Here is a 17,658-nt window from a genome sequence, read left to right on the forward strand (position 1 = left end):
AGGCGTCAGCAGTGCTACCTGTGATTAGATGCACCTCAGATTTTTGGCCATTTCAACAACACGTATAACGTCATGGTTCTTGATGAGCCCTCTGTTGATTGTAATGGAGTCCCAATCACCAAGATCAACCACAGGATCTCTTCAGCAACTAATACACACCCCAAAACAGACTCACATCATCAACAACAAACTTATTTTCCATTTGTAAGAGACACACACATCCTAAAACACCCTGTCATCCAAATTATATATTCATATTGAGCCACAGAACTGGAACAAGTTTAAATAGGCTTAACTGCATTAAGGTGAAATTATGATGCATTCTTTTTGTTTTAACTGTACAGCGTGACATACACCCCTGACGCCCTCACAGTCGACTTCAATTACTCAAACACAATGCTTCTACTTTTTTCGCACATCCAGCAATTATAATTGTTATTCAGAAAATATGCTTGAACCCAAAATCATATGTGACAAAGATCCTGCACCAGCAGAATGCACCTTATTTAGACAACCCTGGTATGATGTAAGCTTCATGGCAAAAGTAGAATACAGTACTATACTGTGGTTAGCTGAGGAAGTTTTACACATGAAAGCACTTGCAATTTCCTAAACTGGGTGAAAAATACTAAAGCCAGACGCCTGCTCAGGAAAGAACCAGTTGTTTCTTAATCGGGATCCAGAACTCCAGTAAACATTGGGCATAGTGTTTCAAGACAGCCTATTGGGTTGATGGGATTTTACCAGTATGGGTTAGCTCATTAGCATCTTTCCTGTGATGAGGGGCCCACCCACTGTGTCTGAAGCAAGCACCATGAAGAGCTCATATAGCGTTTTATTCATCTGGTGGCAAGCCAGTGCTGCTGACAGATGCATTCTGTGTTCATTGCAGTGTAGCGCACCACCAAACCACATTCATTCAAGACTAACAGCTTGACTGTAGTGAAGAATTTGGTTGGAGAAAAGGTGTGCTCTGGTAGCTCCTAGCTGTAGATCTTAGCTTTAAACTAAGCAAAAAGTACTTTTTCAAAATTCTCACCTTTTTCTTTTAACAGCAGTGCAAAACTGGATATTTCCAATCTGTGTACAAGTGATAATGTGATTTAAAGAAGTTCTGCATTGCCTTTCAGTGGTGCTAAATGGTAAAAGTATTAAGATGCACCTTTAGTGACATGCTCAGAATTTAAATTCAGTGTTGCAGTTTTAGGGAGCACCTCCATAAAGGGGAGAGTGTACATTGTTTTGCAAAAGCACTCAAATGCCATGTGTATTTTCACATTTTTTCATATTGTAACCCAGGGGTCTCAAACTCCAGTTCTCAAGGGCCGGTGTCCTGCAACTTTTAGATGTGCCTCTGCTGCACCACACCTGAATAGAATAATTAGGTCATTATCAAGACTCTGGAGAATTATCTACACAAGGAGGAGGTAATTAAGCTATTTCATCCCAGTGTTTTGTACCTATGGCACATTTAAAAACTGCAAGACAGCGGCCCATGAGGACTGGACTTTGACACCGTGTTGTAACCACACACCTCAATATATTTTGCATGGATTTTATGCAGAAAGTTGCACAAAATTGTGAAGTGGAATGATAAAGGAAACAGTAACATTTTTTATACAGAAAAGTATTTTTAAAAAACGAATAGAGCATATATGCTCAGCCTTCAGGAGAGAGGAGAAACTCTCCTTACTCCTTTTACAAAATCTCCCAACTCTGATTGCAGTGAGAGCATTTCTAAATATTGATTTTAACCTTTGCTGAATAATTTTAATTGGATTTAGTTCTGGAATTTTACAGGTTTTTTTTTAATTTGTGAATTAGCCAGAGCTAAACATAGCTCTAGCTGTATGTTTAGGGTTATTGTCCTGTTGGAGGGAGAGCATACACCCCAGTTTCCAGTCGTTTGCAGCATATTAAAATGGTTTTGTTTCTGGACTGTCCTGTAATTAGCTCCATCCATCTTCTCATAAACTGTGACCATCTTCTTTCTATTGAAAAGAGACATCCACTCTATTGTATAGAGTGGATGCCTCTATTGTGCCACATTTTTTTGCAATTTTAGATGATAAATTGTACACTGCTCTATGAGGTGAGTGCTCTGTAACGCTCATTGTTTTGTAATCCAAAAGTGCTTTAATCCTTTATAACTTTCTCCTGATGCTTTAGTCTTTATGATACAGCTTGTTCATCAATATTCTCCAACAAACTTTTGAGGTCTACAGAGAACGTTTATATTTACACACACATATATGGACTTTTAGGTGAAACTTTAAAGGCAATTGCTCTCATTGGATTTTATTATTTATTCAGAGTAAAGGGACTAAATAGACCTGCACAACATTTTTTGTTTGACTAACTGTTTAGCAATTATGTATTCTTTTGGGCTTTAAAAAAGTAGAAACCAAAAGTTTTTTTCAATATTCTGATTGTAAACATTACCAGAAGGTCAGTAATGTCATTTGCTTAAGATATCTGGTGTTTAAGACGATGCAATCATACATATACCACATATTAGAAAAAATAAAAGTAAAATAACTTCTATCCATACTCCTGCTCTAACAAAGCCTCATTTTCTGTAATAGCACCGTTCAGTAATCAAACAGGACTTGCTCTACACCTTAAATATGAATAAACAGTTCAGTGAATAAAAAAGCTCAAAATGTGAGAAGGAAATAGCAAAGAAATGTGTACTTACAGCACCCATTCAACATTTTAATTTTGACTAAATCACAATATATTTAATATCTTAATCAATGCATTCTTGTCTGAGTCACCCTTATTCAAAAACACTAGGTCCTGTTTAACTCTACAAAAGCTCAATTAGATAAGATGGCTGTGGAAAAAACATGGCTGTAAATTTCAGTGACATTAGAAATCATCATGAGTTGATCAATGTCTATAAAAGAATAGCAGATGAACAACTTCTTTACACAAATTAACAAAAGCCTCAACGGTGATTTAAAACAGATTGAGATTGATATAATAAAAGTCATAATAAGCTAAGAATTATTTTGTAAAAATCCCAGAATGATTATCCTGAACTAATCATTCTAATCATTTATTCTTTTAAAATATATTAAAAGAATATTTTGCATTTGTATGTAATGATCAATGGGTTCATTGATAATTACCCATACTGAACTGAGTGAAAGTTTCGAGGTGTACACTATCGAATAGACATTTATTCCGAAACACAATTACTTTTATGTAAATGGACCTGAAATTAGACAAAATACTCTACAGCTAACAGAGAAAACTTTGTTTATTTACCTGAATGCAGCCAGGTACTCTGCATCACCCATTGGAGGCTCCAGACCACCAGTCCATCCCACATTGACATTGAAGCCTTTACCCGCTCCTACACCCACCTGGATTAAAACAGACCAGGAAAAACAGTGGTACTGTGAGAAAGAAACAATCACTGAGAATGTACAAAAAAAAAGTAAATAACTCTGAGGCGAAGTTGAGAAACTCAACAACATTGACAGATTTGTATCAAATGCTCGCAAAGTTAGCATTGCTGTTGCAAAACTTTGTGTTGCAGCAAAAGAGGGAACGTTGCTGCATCTCTTAAGGCAACATCAGGGAGTGATTATGATTCCTAAATGAAATACGGATGGCTGTTAATTCAACACCCCTGTCCCTCCATTTTGATTTCTATACAGTTTGTCAACTGGCCTTTGTAAATCACTGAGGCAGAGCAGAACTACAGCCGTTTATAATTCCCAAGCTTTAATGTACAACTTAAATGGGCTAAATGCTGACTGGTCTACAAAAAAAAACCCCAGTGTGTTAAGAATATACTATATACTATAAACTATGATCATATAGGTAAAGTACAATGACTGTCTATTATGAGTTCTGTGTGTGAGAGTTAACTCAAAATATTGAATTCCATTCTCCACAATCCTTCTCCATGTTTTGAATGAGACGGATGCCAGTCAGAGCTGATGAAGCTTCCCTCAGGTTGACCTCGTTTACTCGGGGCAGAAAGTGAACAGAGGCCTGGTTCTTGGAAAGAAGTTGAGGATTCCTGTCTCTCAGTCTTTGTAGTCCTGCAATAAGCCATTTAGCTGTTCCCCAAACCCTTCACCATCAGTTAATGTGTCAGTCTGGGGAGAAATGTTGGAGGTTGATTGACAGCCACTTGGCAACAATGTATGGTAATTTCCTTTGTGTGTGAGAGAGTGAGTGAGTGTATGGGTGTGAGAGGATGCTTGAAAGAGAAAGAATGCTGGTGAGCATCACAAAGAGTCTGTCTCCATTCTTCTCAGTGGACGGGATGTTCGCAGGGCAAACGAAAAACACATGAGGCCTCCTGTCTTCTGCCAACTGTTAATGTACCAGCATGCATGCGCCTGTGCACACAGTCAGATACACAAGCACATGCACATTAACCAAACATACCATTTCTGCTATAGCTCAGAGTGCATTGCGCTGTTTTTTGTTTTCTCTCTCGCTTTCATGTTTCAGGACTTACTGGACTGAATTAGACCGTCACTGGTATTTGCGAGCTACTCTGTGCTCTGTGTTATGATGATGACATCACACCCCTTGCCCCATGGAGAGATATATACCTACACAGGGACAGAGAGACTCCAGAGGTTTACCACACTGCTCCTCAGAGGTTGCGAATCCACTTCAGGCAAAGCCACATCCAAGCCCAAAAAAGTGTTTTTATGTGTGCTCCTTGTGAGATTTTATGGGAGAACACTGAGTATTATCGTGGGGGAGGATGGCAGCATGAGAGGAGGGAATGCGGGGGATTGAATGAGTGGCAAATGTCAGCATGGGTTGGGGTCAATTCAACTGACCGGGGTAGTCATTACACTTGGTTTTGGGTAAGACCACAGGAAGGAAACATAGGCATCTCAATTTCTTGCATTCAGACAGGCATACAACTCAACTTCATACATCCTGCTGAGAGGACCTGACCTCCAAGACCTCAAAGTTTCTTAGCCAGAAGTATGAACGTAAACACATACACGGTGGTTACTAAAACATACAGTAAAACATCTCCATGGCGCTTTCACTGGATAAACATGTTTGAAAAGTATCCCAAATACATTGCCACACACACAAAGATGATGCAAGACTTGCAGTAGGAAGTGGTGTCGGTTCTGCCTGCCTTGTGTCTGGTGTTACCTTGGGTTTCACACCATGCAGATTGTTGTTTTGTTTTTTATTTTCCTGCATCTTAAGTTGTTCAAACTTTGGTTTAACATGATCAAAATGAGGGTGGGTTTAAAGATTGGAGTAATTTTTGTGAGGACCATAATATTTTAAACCTGCTTTATAAAGCATTCGTACTGAGGGATTATGAGAGAAAAACATAATTGGACAACAACAATCTGAAGTTATAAATACTTGCTCAAGGATCAAATGCTGGATTTAGATATAAACAAATTTAGCCCAAAACTGATAAATAATTTATCTGTCAAAGCTTGAAATGTTTTGTCAGGGGCCAACTAATTCAAGGCATCCATTATCTCATAAGTTAATTTTTAACTTTGGTTTTGTGTTGTGTAGATTATTCCTCAATGTAGTACACAATTTTATTTGTCTTCACAGGCACACTCTGAGCTCTTGTGGTCCTTACTGGTTCACTGAACTCAAACAGATACTAGATAAACTTCTGCGTAAAAGCATTCATACCCCTTAAATATTTTCACATTTTGTTCCATCACAATTATAAACCGGGCTGTATTATATTGGGATTTTATGTAGTAGATCATCATAACACAGCAAGTAAATATGAAGCGGAAGGAAAGTTTCTACAAATAAAAATATGAAGAACAAGTGTGAATTTGTTCAGCCCCTTTGCTCTGTTATTTGCCCCAAAACCCAGTGTTTTTAGTAGGTGCCTATGTGATAAATAGAGTACACCTGTGTTTAATTTAATCTCAGTATTAATACAGCTGTGCTGTGAAGGTCATACTGGAATACATTTGTGAAGAATCAGAGCCATGAGTACTCTTCATAAATAAGCTTTGTTTAGTCCAGGTCTGCTGTTCGCAGACTCATGCTATGGATATGTGTTTCTTTAACAGAGACAGTGAAGCTGGTCAGACATGAATGTGAGGATAAATTAAGCTAAAGACAAAAAAAGAAAAACATGAAAGGAAACTTGCTAAAAATATGTTTAGAGACAGTCCTTACCTAATGTAACTGAGTGAATTGGTTTTATAATAAAAAAGAATCTGGCTCTAGATGTGTAAAACTGACAGATAGACCCCAATGAAGTTGCAGTGAAAGGTGATTGTACAAAGAGTTGGTTCGAGAGTGGTGGCAGGCTGAATACAAATGTGTCACTTTTTACTTTTATCACATTTTGAAAAGCGCTTCTCCTTTTCCTTCACAGTTATGCTTTATTTTGCTTGCGTGCACTAGATACATTTTTCATAAAATAGATAAAAGGGTTTTGTGGCAGCATTACAAAATAGGAACAAGTTCAAAAGGTATTATTACTTTTGAGAATATCTGCTGAATCATGAATAATCTACAAAATAAAGAGTTTTATTTTTGTGGGGTTCTATTAGTACAATGTAAATAAAACCATACATAGAAACTGTTTCAGTACCTCATTTGGATGTCCACTACCAGGAAAGAAGTTCCCATCATCATAGCGATGCAGAGAGATATACAGAACACTCGGGTCATCATAGAAGGCCTCTTGGGTGCCATTGCCATGGTGAACATCCTGGACAAGATTTGAGTACATACGAGTATAAATATAAGCATTGGTAAAACTAATTTGTACAGTAAGGGTAACCATAAATATATACAAAAAAATCTGAACACAATTTGTAAGACTTGCATAACGTTTCACATCAGTGGCAAAAGTACTTATTCTTTTTTGTTTGATATATTATAATAACAACTGCAGTTTCATAAAATAATATACTATATAGTGTAACCTTTGTAAAGATATTGTGCAGACTCAAATACACACGTGTTCAGCAGAGACAACGGCTGGCTCTGGATCTGTATATGTATGCCTCGGTGAACTCTTATGTGCCTGTGTGTGATTTTGAATTTACTCTAAGCACATGTGACAGTTTGACTCACACGTGGATAACAGTAATAACTGTCTAAATGATCTAAATTGTGATTAGGATTGCTACTGTAAGTCTGAGTCCTTGTTTCTTGCACCTAGACAACGTCTACTTTCACTCTGTACGTTTGCAATGTTTCCATGAAGAGAAGGGTGATCCTGATCGATGTTTTAGTCCTTACCCAGTCTACTATGAGGATCTTGCTGACACTGAGTTTGTGTTGGAGCTGCTTGGCTGCGATGGCCAAAGAGTTGAAGTAACAGAAGCCCCTGTCGACAAACAAACAGGAAGAGTGGCAGCCACATGTGTTTATCACTGCGCATCTTTTGCTAATTAATTTCACAAAATCCACATATGGCCCGTAGGAGCCTGTAAGACAGTTCTTTGGCTACGTGTGGTGCCTTCCCAGGCCATGACAGTCCCAGTGCTGACTCCTGCCACGTTAACATCTACTGAAAGTTATTTAGGAATATTATTGTGCTTTAGGTTCTTCAGTGTTTGCCTTTTCTCAGCGGACAAACTAAAATGGCTTCCGTTAATAGAATGTTATGCTGACTCTAAAAAGTTTCACTCCTGAACAATGCAGAAGCCACGCATTTTATGACAAACTGAAGACAAAGCTTATCATAAAATTTAAGACACATTTGAAATGAGAATTCTGCCAGAAAGCTGGAGGGATGCAAGGGATGATTTCTGAGAAATGAACTCACAGAACTCACTAACACTGGCTGTCTAGAACAGAAGTATGCAAAGAAAATGTTGATGCATGAAAAACAATGGAGGAATGTTGGAAAAGGCAGTGTCAGCATTGGGTGTGAAGTGTGATTGCCTACGTGCGTGTGCATGCGTGTGCGTGTGTGTGTGTGTGAACAATGTACACCATAAGCAGTCCAAACTTAGCTCATCAAGAAAAATTATTATCACGCCATAAATAACTAGTGACAAGCACTGCTGAGCTCACACACACAGACCCAGCTGAATGTGGTTATTTGGATAATGCCTGCTATCAAAGGGTGACACAAATCAGTGCACACAGATATGCACATCTACACGTATCCACATACAACACCATGTGCAGGGTGCGTGGATACACAGCTCCTGCACATCTCTTTTCAGGTGCTTTGTTTTGTGTCTTGAAAGATGTAGAGGAGGTAGATTGCCTCTGGCATTGAGCAGGTAGTGCACACCACTCATACATTAACATAGACACACTACTGCACCCTCTCTCTTTTTTTCTTCTTCACAAGTATAGTGTAGCTGATTTAACAAAAAAATAAAAATAAAAGAATTTGCAGCCCCCTTAGCTCCCGGTGTGCATTTGTGTGTATGTGTGTGCATGCTTCTGTACTTACAGAGGAGAAGAACGAGTTGCGTGGTGTCCGGGAGGTCTCACCACTGCAAATCCATTCTGTAAGAAAACAGAAAACAGTCTTAACATCTCACTGTTTTAACAACTTATTCTTAAACATATATAAGTGGTAAAACATTAACATGAAATTGTTTTAGATATAAATAAAAGATAACAAAAGATAACAAAACATTTACTGTGAAACAGCTTTCCATTACACTGCACAGTAAATATTGTCTATAACATACTTAATTCAAGATGTATAAACAAGAACTATTAGTTTGCCTTTGTGCTTAATATAATCAAATTAAGCTATTCTAGTTGAGGCCAGTTTGAATTATGAAAATTCTCTTTTTGCTTGCATGCATTCCCCAAGTAGTTGATAGATTTGACACGTAAGAAGTAGCCTAAATGTCCAAAAGTTGAAAATGTAATCAGTTGTTTGTATTGAATTTGGAGTTATGGTTTCTTCATCACTGACTGAGCTGTCAGTCTTTGTCAGTACTTAACTAGTACCATCCATCCATCCATCCATCCATCCCTTCACCCATCCATCCATCCATCCATCCATCCATCCATCTCACCTTCAGCTGTCTCTGTGCCACCTTAAGGGCCAGGTCTATGACACATCCTGCTGCTACTTGGGAAGCAGCTGCTGTGTGTTGCTCATTCCAAACCGTATCAATGTCCACCTGTTTATAAATCAATGGAAAGCACATCACGATTAGATTTTATTCATAAAAATGTTACAGTGTTCCTGTAATATTATTACAGGATAATAAAATGGCTTTTATTTCCTACTGTCTTCATGCTCTGATCAGAGCATGAAGACAGTAGGAAAGGTCAAATGGGTTTTCATTACAATGGCAAAATCTATTTACTTTTGAAAACATCTCAAGACAAAATATTTAATTGTTTAATGACAAAAGTGTGTATGTGTATGTATGTGACCAGACTCTTCCAAAAGTTATCTCTGCTGGCGGTCTGCTGTGCTGTTAGGGTAACGCTTAAATTACAGGAATTTCTTTTTTCACAAGGTTTACCATCTTGTTTCAATCACCCTCTTCACTCTAGCAGCTAAAGGCCGGAAATCCAGGCACATCGGTGCTCTTATCAGCAGCCCCCATCCCCCTTCAGAGTTTTCTTTCTTTACTATAAACATAATATTTTATTTATCCTACATCCATTTTTAGGGTTCCCTAGGAAAAACTATATATATATTTTCAGCATTTACTTGTATGTTTTCCCTTGTTGTTTCTTCTCCTTCTGACTATTGTGCAGACTTTGATTTTTTTTTTTGAGGTTTCAAAGTTATCTTAGCCAAAAACAATAGCATGAGCAATTGGTAGTATCATTATCTAAATTGTGTAATAAGGCATAATAAGCCATGTAATGTTTGCTGTTCAGTAATGCAATTAGATGAGTGGAAATATTCCCACATGACTAGAGTTTTAAAACAGGTCTGTATTGTGTGTGGTTGTGTGTTGATGTGCGTGCGTGTGTGTGCGCGTGTGTCCGCCTGCGCAGGACTCACCCCCACACCTCCACATGGTAGGTCCACAAAAATATGTGATCCTGCATGGAAATATTTGTAGTATTTAAGAGTTATGAATATATTACATGTACATATGTACAGAATGCACACAAACAAGCCATCTCACATTTTGCTACATTACAACTACAAACTTTAATACTTCAATGAGATTTTATTGAACAAAGGAAAGGTTTGTTTGAGAACATGAGTGAACAAACCGGATCACAAAAACCAAGGAACACAGCAGACATGTCAGGTATATAAGTATGGAGAAGTTTAAAGGTGATTTTGGTTTATAAAACAATATCCCAAGCTTTGAACATCCAACAGAGCACTCTTCAATTCATCATCTGAGGAAACTTTCTCCAACTGCAAGCCTACCAAGGAACAGCCACCCACTTAAGTTGACCAGTCAGACAAGCAAAACATTAAACAGAGAAGAAGCCAAGAGGCCCATGTTAACTCCTGAGGATTAGCATAGATCCACATAGATCTGTTGATTCTCCCACCTGAGAATCAACGGATTCAGACTCAACAAGTCTGGTCTTTATGAAACTGTGGCAAGTAGAGAAAGCCACTGATGAAAGAAAGACATAACAAGTTCAGTTTAAAGTTTTCCAGAAGCAATGCAGGGAACACAGCAAACATGTTTGAAGGTGTTGTAGTTAGACAGAACCAAAACTAAACTTTTCAGCCTACAGGTGAAAAGCTATGTGCAGCAGGACGCTAATACTGCATATTATCCTGAACACACCACCTCCACTGTAAACCAGGAGACATGGTGGTGGAAGCCTCATTTAGCAAGGACATGGACATCTGTCAGAGTTTATGAGGAGAAAAATGGAGCTATGAACAGGGAAAACCTCAAAGAAAACTTGAGACTGGGATGGAAATTTATCTTCTGGGACAACAACACTAATTATAGAGCCGGATTTATAAGAGAATGGCGAAGATCCAGCATAAGATGAAATTGCAATAATTGTTAAACTCAAATCTAATTTTTATTTCATATAGTTAAGCTTGGTAACGTATAAACAATAAAATTCCCACATTGAAATTTGTGGTAGCAATGGAATAAAATATGAAAAAAACATTCAAAAAGTATGAATACTTTTGCATAGTATAGTGAAGCAGTGGCCTATTATTGATCTTACCCGTGCGCCTCTGATTGTCCATTAACACGTGGTTTTCTGAATGGACGGAAAGCAGCTCTGCACGGGTGGCTTTTCTACTGAGGATGCACTTTAACACACAGATAAAAGGTTTTTTGTGAACCTCTAGCATGTTTGACAGCCAATTCTTTCTCTCATAGTATATCAGTGTGCAAAGTCCCTACCTCACATTGGCTCTTAAGCCCTCTCTCCTGCAGTCTAGACCAGATGCTCTGGATTCTCCCAGCATGCTCAGCATGGCGACTGTTGTCTCCACAGATACATTGGTGCTTCTGCATCTGAGTATCATAAACCAAACCTGCATACACACACATGAAGAAGTGACTTATAGCCCAATAATTTGCTCTTAAGTCACGTTACCATCCTTCAAAATATACAGCCAATGAAATCCTCTGCTACTTAAATCACTGTTTGACTCACCTGTTGTAAAACGTAGCTTGGCATCTTTGGCAGGGCTGGATAGTGACATAGAGGGTATTATGGTGGGTACATGTGAAGTAGGCACCAGGGAGGTGGAAGGTGGTAGAGAACGGCTCCGAATCACAGGCGGATGAGACTGATGAGGCCAAATTAAGGTAGGAACTCCCAGCGCATCTGGCTGTAAAGTTGATCTGAGGATTACCTGCCTCTGTGTTTTGCACAAATGAGTTTAAAGGGAAATCAAGGAAGTAATTAAAATTTATTATAAGTCAGAGGGAGGTAAAAGTACTTTGAGTAAAGTATGGTCCTCCAACGCCTCCAGCTGGTAAAATTACACATAATGTGGACAATTTAATTCTACTTGTGTTGAACAAGAACTTGATAAGCAAAAAGACCTTGCTGCTGGAATATATAAAGCAACAGTGCCCCCTAATGGTAAGGCAAGTTCGTTCAGGTAAAAATTAAAAAGGCACATTGATTTTATAGTTTTGGAGATCAGTCTGTGGTTTCTATATATAATATATTTCTCAAGTAAATAATTTAGGATAACATAGAATTCTAAGTAACTTTCCACAATCTTTAGAAGCTTTTACCAGTTAGTTTTAGAGAAAAGTTAATGAGATTTTCTTTTCTGTACTTTTTTGTTTGCAGATGAACAGACATTAGTACCTGACTGAGAGAGTGTGATGTCTCAATCAAGCTCTCCCGAGAGGAAGTGATGGACTCTGTGTCATAAACTGAATCGGTGCTGGCATTACTTTCTCTCCGGCGGTGGCCGTCTTCAGACAGTGAACCCAGTTCAGAGCCGCACAAAGACCCTGTTCCAGAACCTGATGCTGATCCGCTCTCATCCACGTCCATGTCCTCAGATGGGATCTGTATCAGATGACATTCTCAATAAAATTGCAAAGGCTTTTCACTCTTCAAGTCTTCTAAATTTTCTGTTGTTGCATTTCTTAACAGAATAATCATAATTGATCAATTTCAATCCCCTTTTGCTTAGTCAAATGTTTCTGACAGAATGAATCCTCTTCTTTAGTCACTCAGTAATAGTGAGTAACAGTTTTCTGCTTGGCATGCTAATGTTTACACCTGCCTCTTCTCACCTTGCTCAGCTGTGTGCTCAGCTTAAATCTTTCCAATCCAGCCTTGTGGTACAGCTGGGAGAGCTGTTGGTGGGTGTGTGGATGATGGCTGGCATGCAGGGGCAGGACTGAGTGGCTGTAAGGCAGAGGCTCTGAATGCGCTCGCTCCACAGGTCGATGTGAGCCCAAGGCAACTAAGCCTTCTCTTCTGGATGAGGAGGATATGTGAGGATGCTGTTGCTGAGGAATGGTACTCAAACTATGAACTGAAAACAAGAAATGAAAAAAGAAAAAAGAGTCACAACAAGGAATAAGGTGAAGGGCAGGTTGCAGGAAGGAATTGAAAAAGGCAACAAGCTACAATAAGGGGAACTAGTAAGAATGAATACTTGGCAGAAAAATAAGAAGAAAACTGAAGCACGTTGACAGACTGCAGGAAAAATAACAAAACTTAACAGTTTGGTTTGGGTTGGATAACACATTTTTTTGTCGTAAGTGACACTGTATGCCTGTCAGGGGCGCTCCAGGAATCTTGAAAATATAATATGATTAATTTTGTAATTGACAGGGCCCCAACTTTTTATTTAGTTTTTAAATTTCTATGAACAAAAATTAAATAAATACATTGTGGAGGGCCCCCTGTTGGTCAGGGGTCCCTAGAATTGTCATAACTTTCCCCCTCTACACGGCGCCCCTGCTGTACTCTGCCCAGTAGAGGGTGCTCTTGAATCAAGACATGCAGGATGACACACGTGATATAAGTTTTAATACAGTCTCTGATTTAAAATAAAAGCTGTTTTTTTTTTTATGTAGATCATTTTATGTCTTCGCAAATAAGCAGGACATTTATTACTAAAAGTCAAATTGTCAATTTACAATAAAAGCTGTAAACACAAATTAGATAAATATATATATTGGAATTTTTGTTTTCACCAATTCATAAAGATGTCAGATGAAATCCACCTCCTTTGGAAATAAAACTACAACTTGTAGACACCAAGCATGTAAGATGAAATATCAACTGTGAGCACTAACAGCATAGTCAAATGTGCATATGTGGCACTGACAGTTATCAGAGCTACATATGATGTATGTGCCATGCGTGCAGATATATGCTTCGCAGACAATTCCACTCACGAGGAACAAGCTGCTGGCGCATCAGCCCCATGTGTGGTTCAAATATGAACACTGGCTGCAAGCGTTGAGATATAGAGGGGACCTCCAGAGGGAGGTAGAGAGACTGCAAAGGCGACGCTGCCACTGGCTTTGTTACACGCAAGTCAGCCTGCAGAGAAAAAGAATGACCAATTTAGAGATGCTACAGAAGTAGAAACACATTCATTATGGGTGTGGCTTAAAAATTAACAAACTGGGTGATTTGAGGAAAAGCTAAGGATTCAATTGCCTTGCTGACTACTCAATGTATACATTTATACTGTCATGAAAAATGTGGAAGCCATGTGGTGTACATATATTAACCTTATAGAAACTGATAAAAGGAACCAAATAAAAATATTGTTTTTATCGACACAACATTACAGCAACAAACACACAAAAGCATGAATTTTTATGTTTGTTGGAATTTTACATGACAGAAATGTAAAATTCTTTTTTTTTAACTTTTTTTTACTTTTGTTTTTTAACAAAAGAATTTCACATCTAAAGATTCAAACCCATTCTACTGATTTTCCCTTGCAAAAATAATTAAAGCTATTTTTAACATCTGGTGGATACTAGCCCTCTTCCGACAACTGGAGCTTCTTCCACATGCTTTTTATTGACTCATTTTGAAGTCTGAATCAAATACTACTTAGCAATTAGGTCATTTTGGAAAGGAACTTGTTGTACTTTGTTTAATCCACAGGCATCAAAGTAAAAGATTTTTCTTTAAAAACAACAAAACACCACTTACACTTTTTTTAAACGCGCAATAGTGTTGTTGTGGCTATTACGCATCACAAAGTAAGTAATTTTGTTTGGCTGTGCACTGTAACTTTTACACTGACGTACAAATCAAGAAATTATTGGTGGTTCCATCATGAGAGAAAAATACAGAAAGCACAAAATTCTAACGGAAATTCAAATAAAATTTCTTGCTCACCTGAGCAGGAAGTCCAGCAGTGATGTTGTGCTTTGCAATGTGGTTGGCAGGCAGAGCAAAGTGGGCTACATTACCATTGTTCATCAGGACCCTCTTTGACTGGAAAAAGCACAAGTCTAAATTATTGTGGCGCATTCCACAACGTGCACAATTTCTCAAAACTCATCACGTTCAAATTGTTGTGAAACAAACATTCTTAGCATCACTGAAAAAAACAAGACTACACCATGAAGAAATAGTCCCCAAACTGTACTCATATTTCATTTAGACTGTTCCTCACTGATTGAGAATGTATTTGTGTTGAAAGCTCGGGCAGCTGAAATTTACTAGCATTCCATTAAAGACGCAAGCAAGCAAATCCATATGGAAACCCTTTACTATGTCACACAGAAGACATGGTTGTGACTGACGTGCTGAGAAAGGGTCTCACCTCAGGAGCCCGTGGAAGGGATCCATTGTCTGACATGAGGTTGTTGCTTGGTGAGCTGCAGCCTGATGCTGAAGTGCTGCTTCTGCTTGGGGAAGAGTCTGAATGACAGGATGGAGGGAAAAACCAAACACTGTTATGCACATTAAAACATAAATATGTAATGAAACAAAATACGAATTAAAGCAAGTATTTTTCTCCTAAAAAATACAAGTTTCTTTTGCGAAATATTCATTTTTGCAGTGGAGTAACAGAACTCTATACCAATGAAAGACTAAAAAGCCACCATTTAATTTCCTCTGTACTAAACAGTGAGCATAAGGTTCTGATCCTGATACTCAAGCCAAATGTCAGGGTGCTAAGATAAAAATGTGTCCTCGTCCAGCCTAGTGGACAGAGCTAAAAAGAAATGTCACTCGTGTCAAATTTATACCACAGGATAAGAGGAAGTCATAGATTAATAATTAGAAACTGTAAAATCTTTGTTTAATTTAAAATATTAGTAAAGACAAAATTGAAATATACTTCAGTTACATTTTTGTAAACTAAAGTTTTAGTAATAACAACTGACAACTGAAATTTGATGGGTTTCCTTAGATAGAATACATTTTTGACCAATTTGACTGAACTTGACTGTATTGTTTGAAAACTAGGATCAGTTGGAATGTGTTTATGTCTGCATTCCTCTTGTTCATTTGTGTGATTTTATACTTCAATCATCTTCAAAATAAATAAATAAAAATAAATGTATGATTGGACTGAATTGAATTGAACTCTGCCACCCTATGATTTTGTCAAAATAAATAAATAAATTCTAATACTGGAAAGAAAAAAATTTGTGATATTTTGCTGATGTAATACATTTTAAGGATTTTTATGTCTTTGGCAAGGGTGGTAAGTGTCTGCCTCTGTCTAAAGACACAATAACCTTAAAACAATGCCATATAAAAGCAAACAGAAAACTAAGCATGAATGTTCTTACCCATATTTTCTGTCCTATGTTTGACATCAGGAGGGGCACTGATCTTTCGTTGCAGCGGGTTGGGCCTTGTGGAGATGAGTTTCTTCAACTTCCACTTCAGTGTGGGCTCGGATACTGATCAAACACATATATACATGTAAAATAACAGTGACAGAATCGATTTAAACTGAACTGTGCAAATACTTCAGTGCTAATGAATACTTAAAATCATTCACATTTACATTGGGCTTTCTCCAATAAACCTAAACAAAGTAATCAATCACTGCCAGGCTAAGTTCAGGTAAAAGCTGTTTTGTTGTCACCGTGTCAACTAAAGCACTCTGGCATGTGTGTGGGTGTGTGTTTGTGTGTAGATGTGTCTGTGTCAAAGGTTTTAGGGCAAAGTAAATAAATAATGGTTGGTGTACTCACAGAAATGTACCAAAAAAAAGGAACCACTCCCACTCCGATTCATACAGTGAGGAAGACGTACTCAGGATTCTCACGCAGTTCATTTTACACATACCTTAGTTAAGGTTACATAATTTCTCTTTGCCTCATTGTTGCCTCACTGATTTTATGGCTATCCTGCAGCTCTGACTCTGCAGATCTGATGCTTAGAGCTTAATTTATTCTAACCCAATGACCACACCAAGATGTGTCGATTCTCTTAGATTTTCTATCCTTCTTATGCCCAAAACATGTTAAAAAACTTTTAGCGAGAAGTTTACAGTATCATGTTAAGCAACGGAGTACAGTAATTTTTACTTGGAGGTATAACTCAGATTTCACCGTAATCGTCACATCAGAAAATAGCTGAAATGGAAAATCACCAGCATCTTAAAAAGAAATTTGACCTGAGGTTGGCAACCCCGGTCACAAACACAAGCAGGAGTCTCACCTGTTCTTCGCAGGGCGAGGTCCTTTCGCTGGTCACAGGGTGTAGGTTGAGGCTTGAGGGACATGTCAGGCACGGGTGGCCTAGGTAACCAAAACAACATCAGTCGAACGGGCTTAGTCATGGGAAAATATGGGGAGAGTTGTGAACATCAGTTCTTAAATCTTGTCACTCATTCTCAGCCAGGTTTAGGTTTGGGTAATTCCAACAAATGAATAAGCTTTGAGTTTTAGCGCAGTTGTATGTTTAGTGTCACTGTCCAGCACAAAGTCTTACAGTCTCAAGTCTTTTGCGTACCTCTAAGAGTTCCAGAGTTTCCCTCCATGTTTCTAGCCCTGTGAAACTCGCATCAACTCTGATCAACTTTACTGTCCCCATTTTAAAAAAAAACATTACCACACCACTATGCTGCCACCACCATAAATCCCCATAAAGTTTTCATTTAGGGTCATTTGTTTTTGTCATGCATAGTGTTTTGCAAGGAGGCTAGAATGTTCTGTCTTATTCTCACCTGACCAGAATATTTTCTTCCAAATATTTGAGGTCAGCCTCAATGGCTTCAAGGTTTCTCTCCATGATGTTTTACTTTTGCCGCTCTCCCATGAAGGTCAGATTTGTGGAAGTCATTATATTTTTGCCTACCAGTTCTCAATG

The 17,658-nt window shown here is 38.2% G+C and overlaps 1 protein-coding gene across 4 annotated transcripts in view; it reads right to left on the reverse strand.

Moving 5' to 3' along the window:
• The window catches only part of LOC122833767 (histone deacetylase 7-like), a 48,054-nt gene that overhangs the window by 7,765 nt on the left and 22,631 nt on the right, over positions 1–17,658 (reverse strand). For all 4 annotated transcript variants that reach the window (XM_044121630.1, XM_044121628.1, XM_044121631.1 and 1 more), the window contains 16 exons: positions 17,008–17,087; positions 16,128–16,241; positions 15,149–15,246; positions 14,719–14,817; positions 13,755–13,902; positions 12,639–12,883; positions 12,202–12,408; positions 11,533–11,740; positions 11,277–11,410; positions 11,095–11,182; positions 9,941–9,981; positions 8,991–9,098; positions 8,411–8,466; positions 7,240–7,327; positions 6,584–6,703; positions 3,274–3,371 (listed from right to left, as the gene is read on the reverse strand). In XM_044121630.1, the coding sequence (XP_043977565.1) occupies positions 3,274–3,371; positions 6,584–6,703; positions 7,240–7,327; positions 8,411–8,466; positions 8,991–9,098; positions 9,941–9,981; positions 11,095–11,182; positions 11,277–11,410; positions 11,533–11,740; positions 12,202–12,408; positions 12,639–12,883; positions 13,755–13,902; positions 14,719–14,817; positions 15,149–15,246; positions 16,128–16,241; positions 17,008–17,087 (1,932 nt within the window). The remainder of the gene's footprint in view (positions 1–3,273; positions 3,372–6,583; positions 6,704–7,239; positions 7,328–8,410; positions 8,467–8,990; positions 9,099–9,940; positions 9,982–11,094; positions 11,183–11,276; positions 11,411–11,532; positions 11,741–12,201; positions 12,409–12,638; positions 12,884–13,754; positions 13,903–14,718; positions 14,818–15,148; positions 15,247–16,127; positions 16,242–17,007; positions 17,088–17,658) is intronic.

Source organism: Gambusia affinis, linkage group LG07 (assembly GCF_019740435.1).
Source record: "Gambusia affinis linkage group LG07, SWU_Gaff_1.0, whole genome shotgun sequence".
In the NCBI taxonomy this organism is placed as follows: Eukaryota; Metazoa; Chordata; class Actinopteri; order Cyprinodontiformes; family Poeciliidae; genus Gambusia; species Gambusia affinis.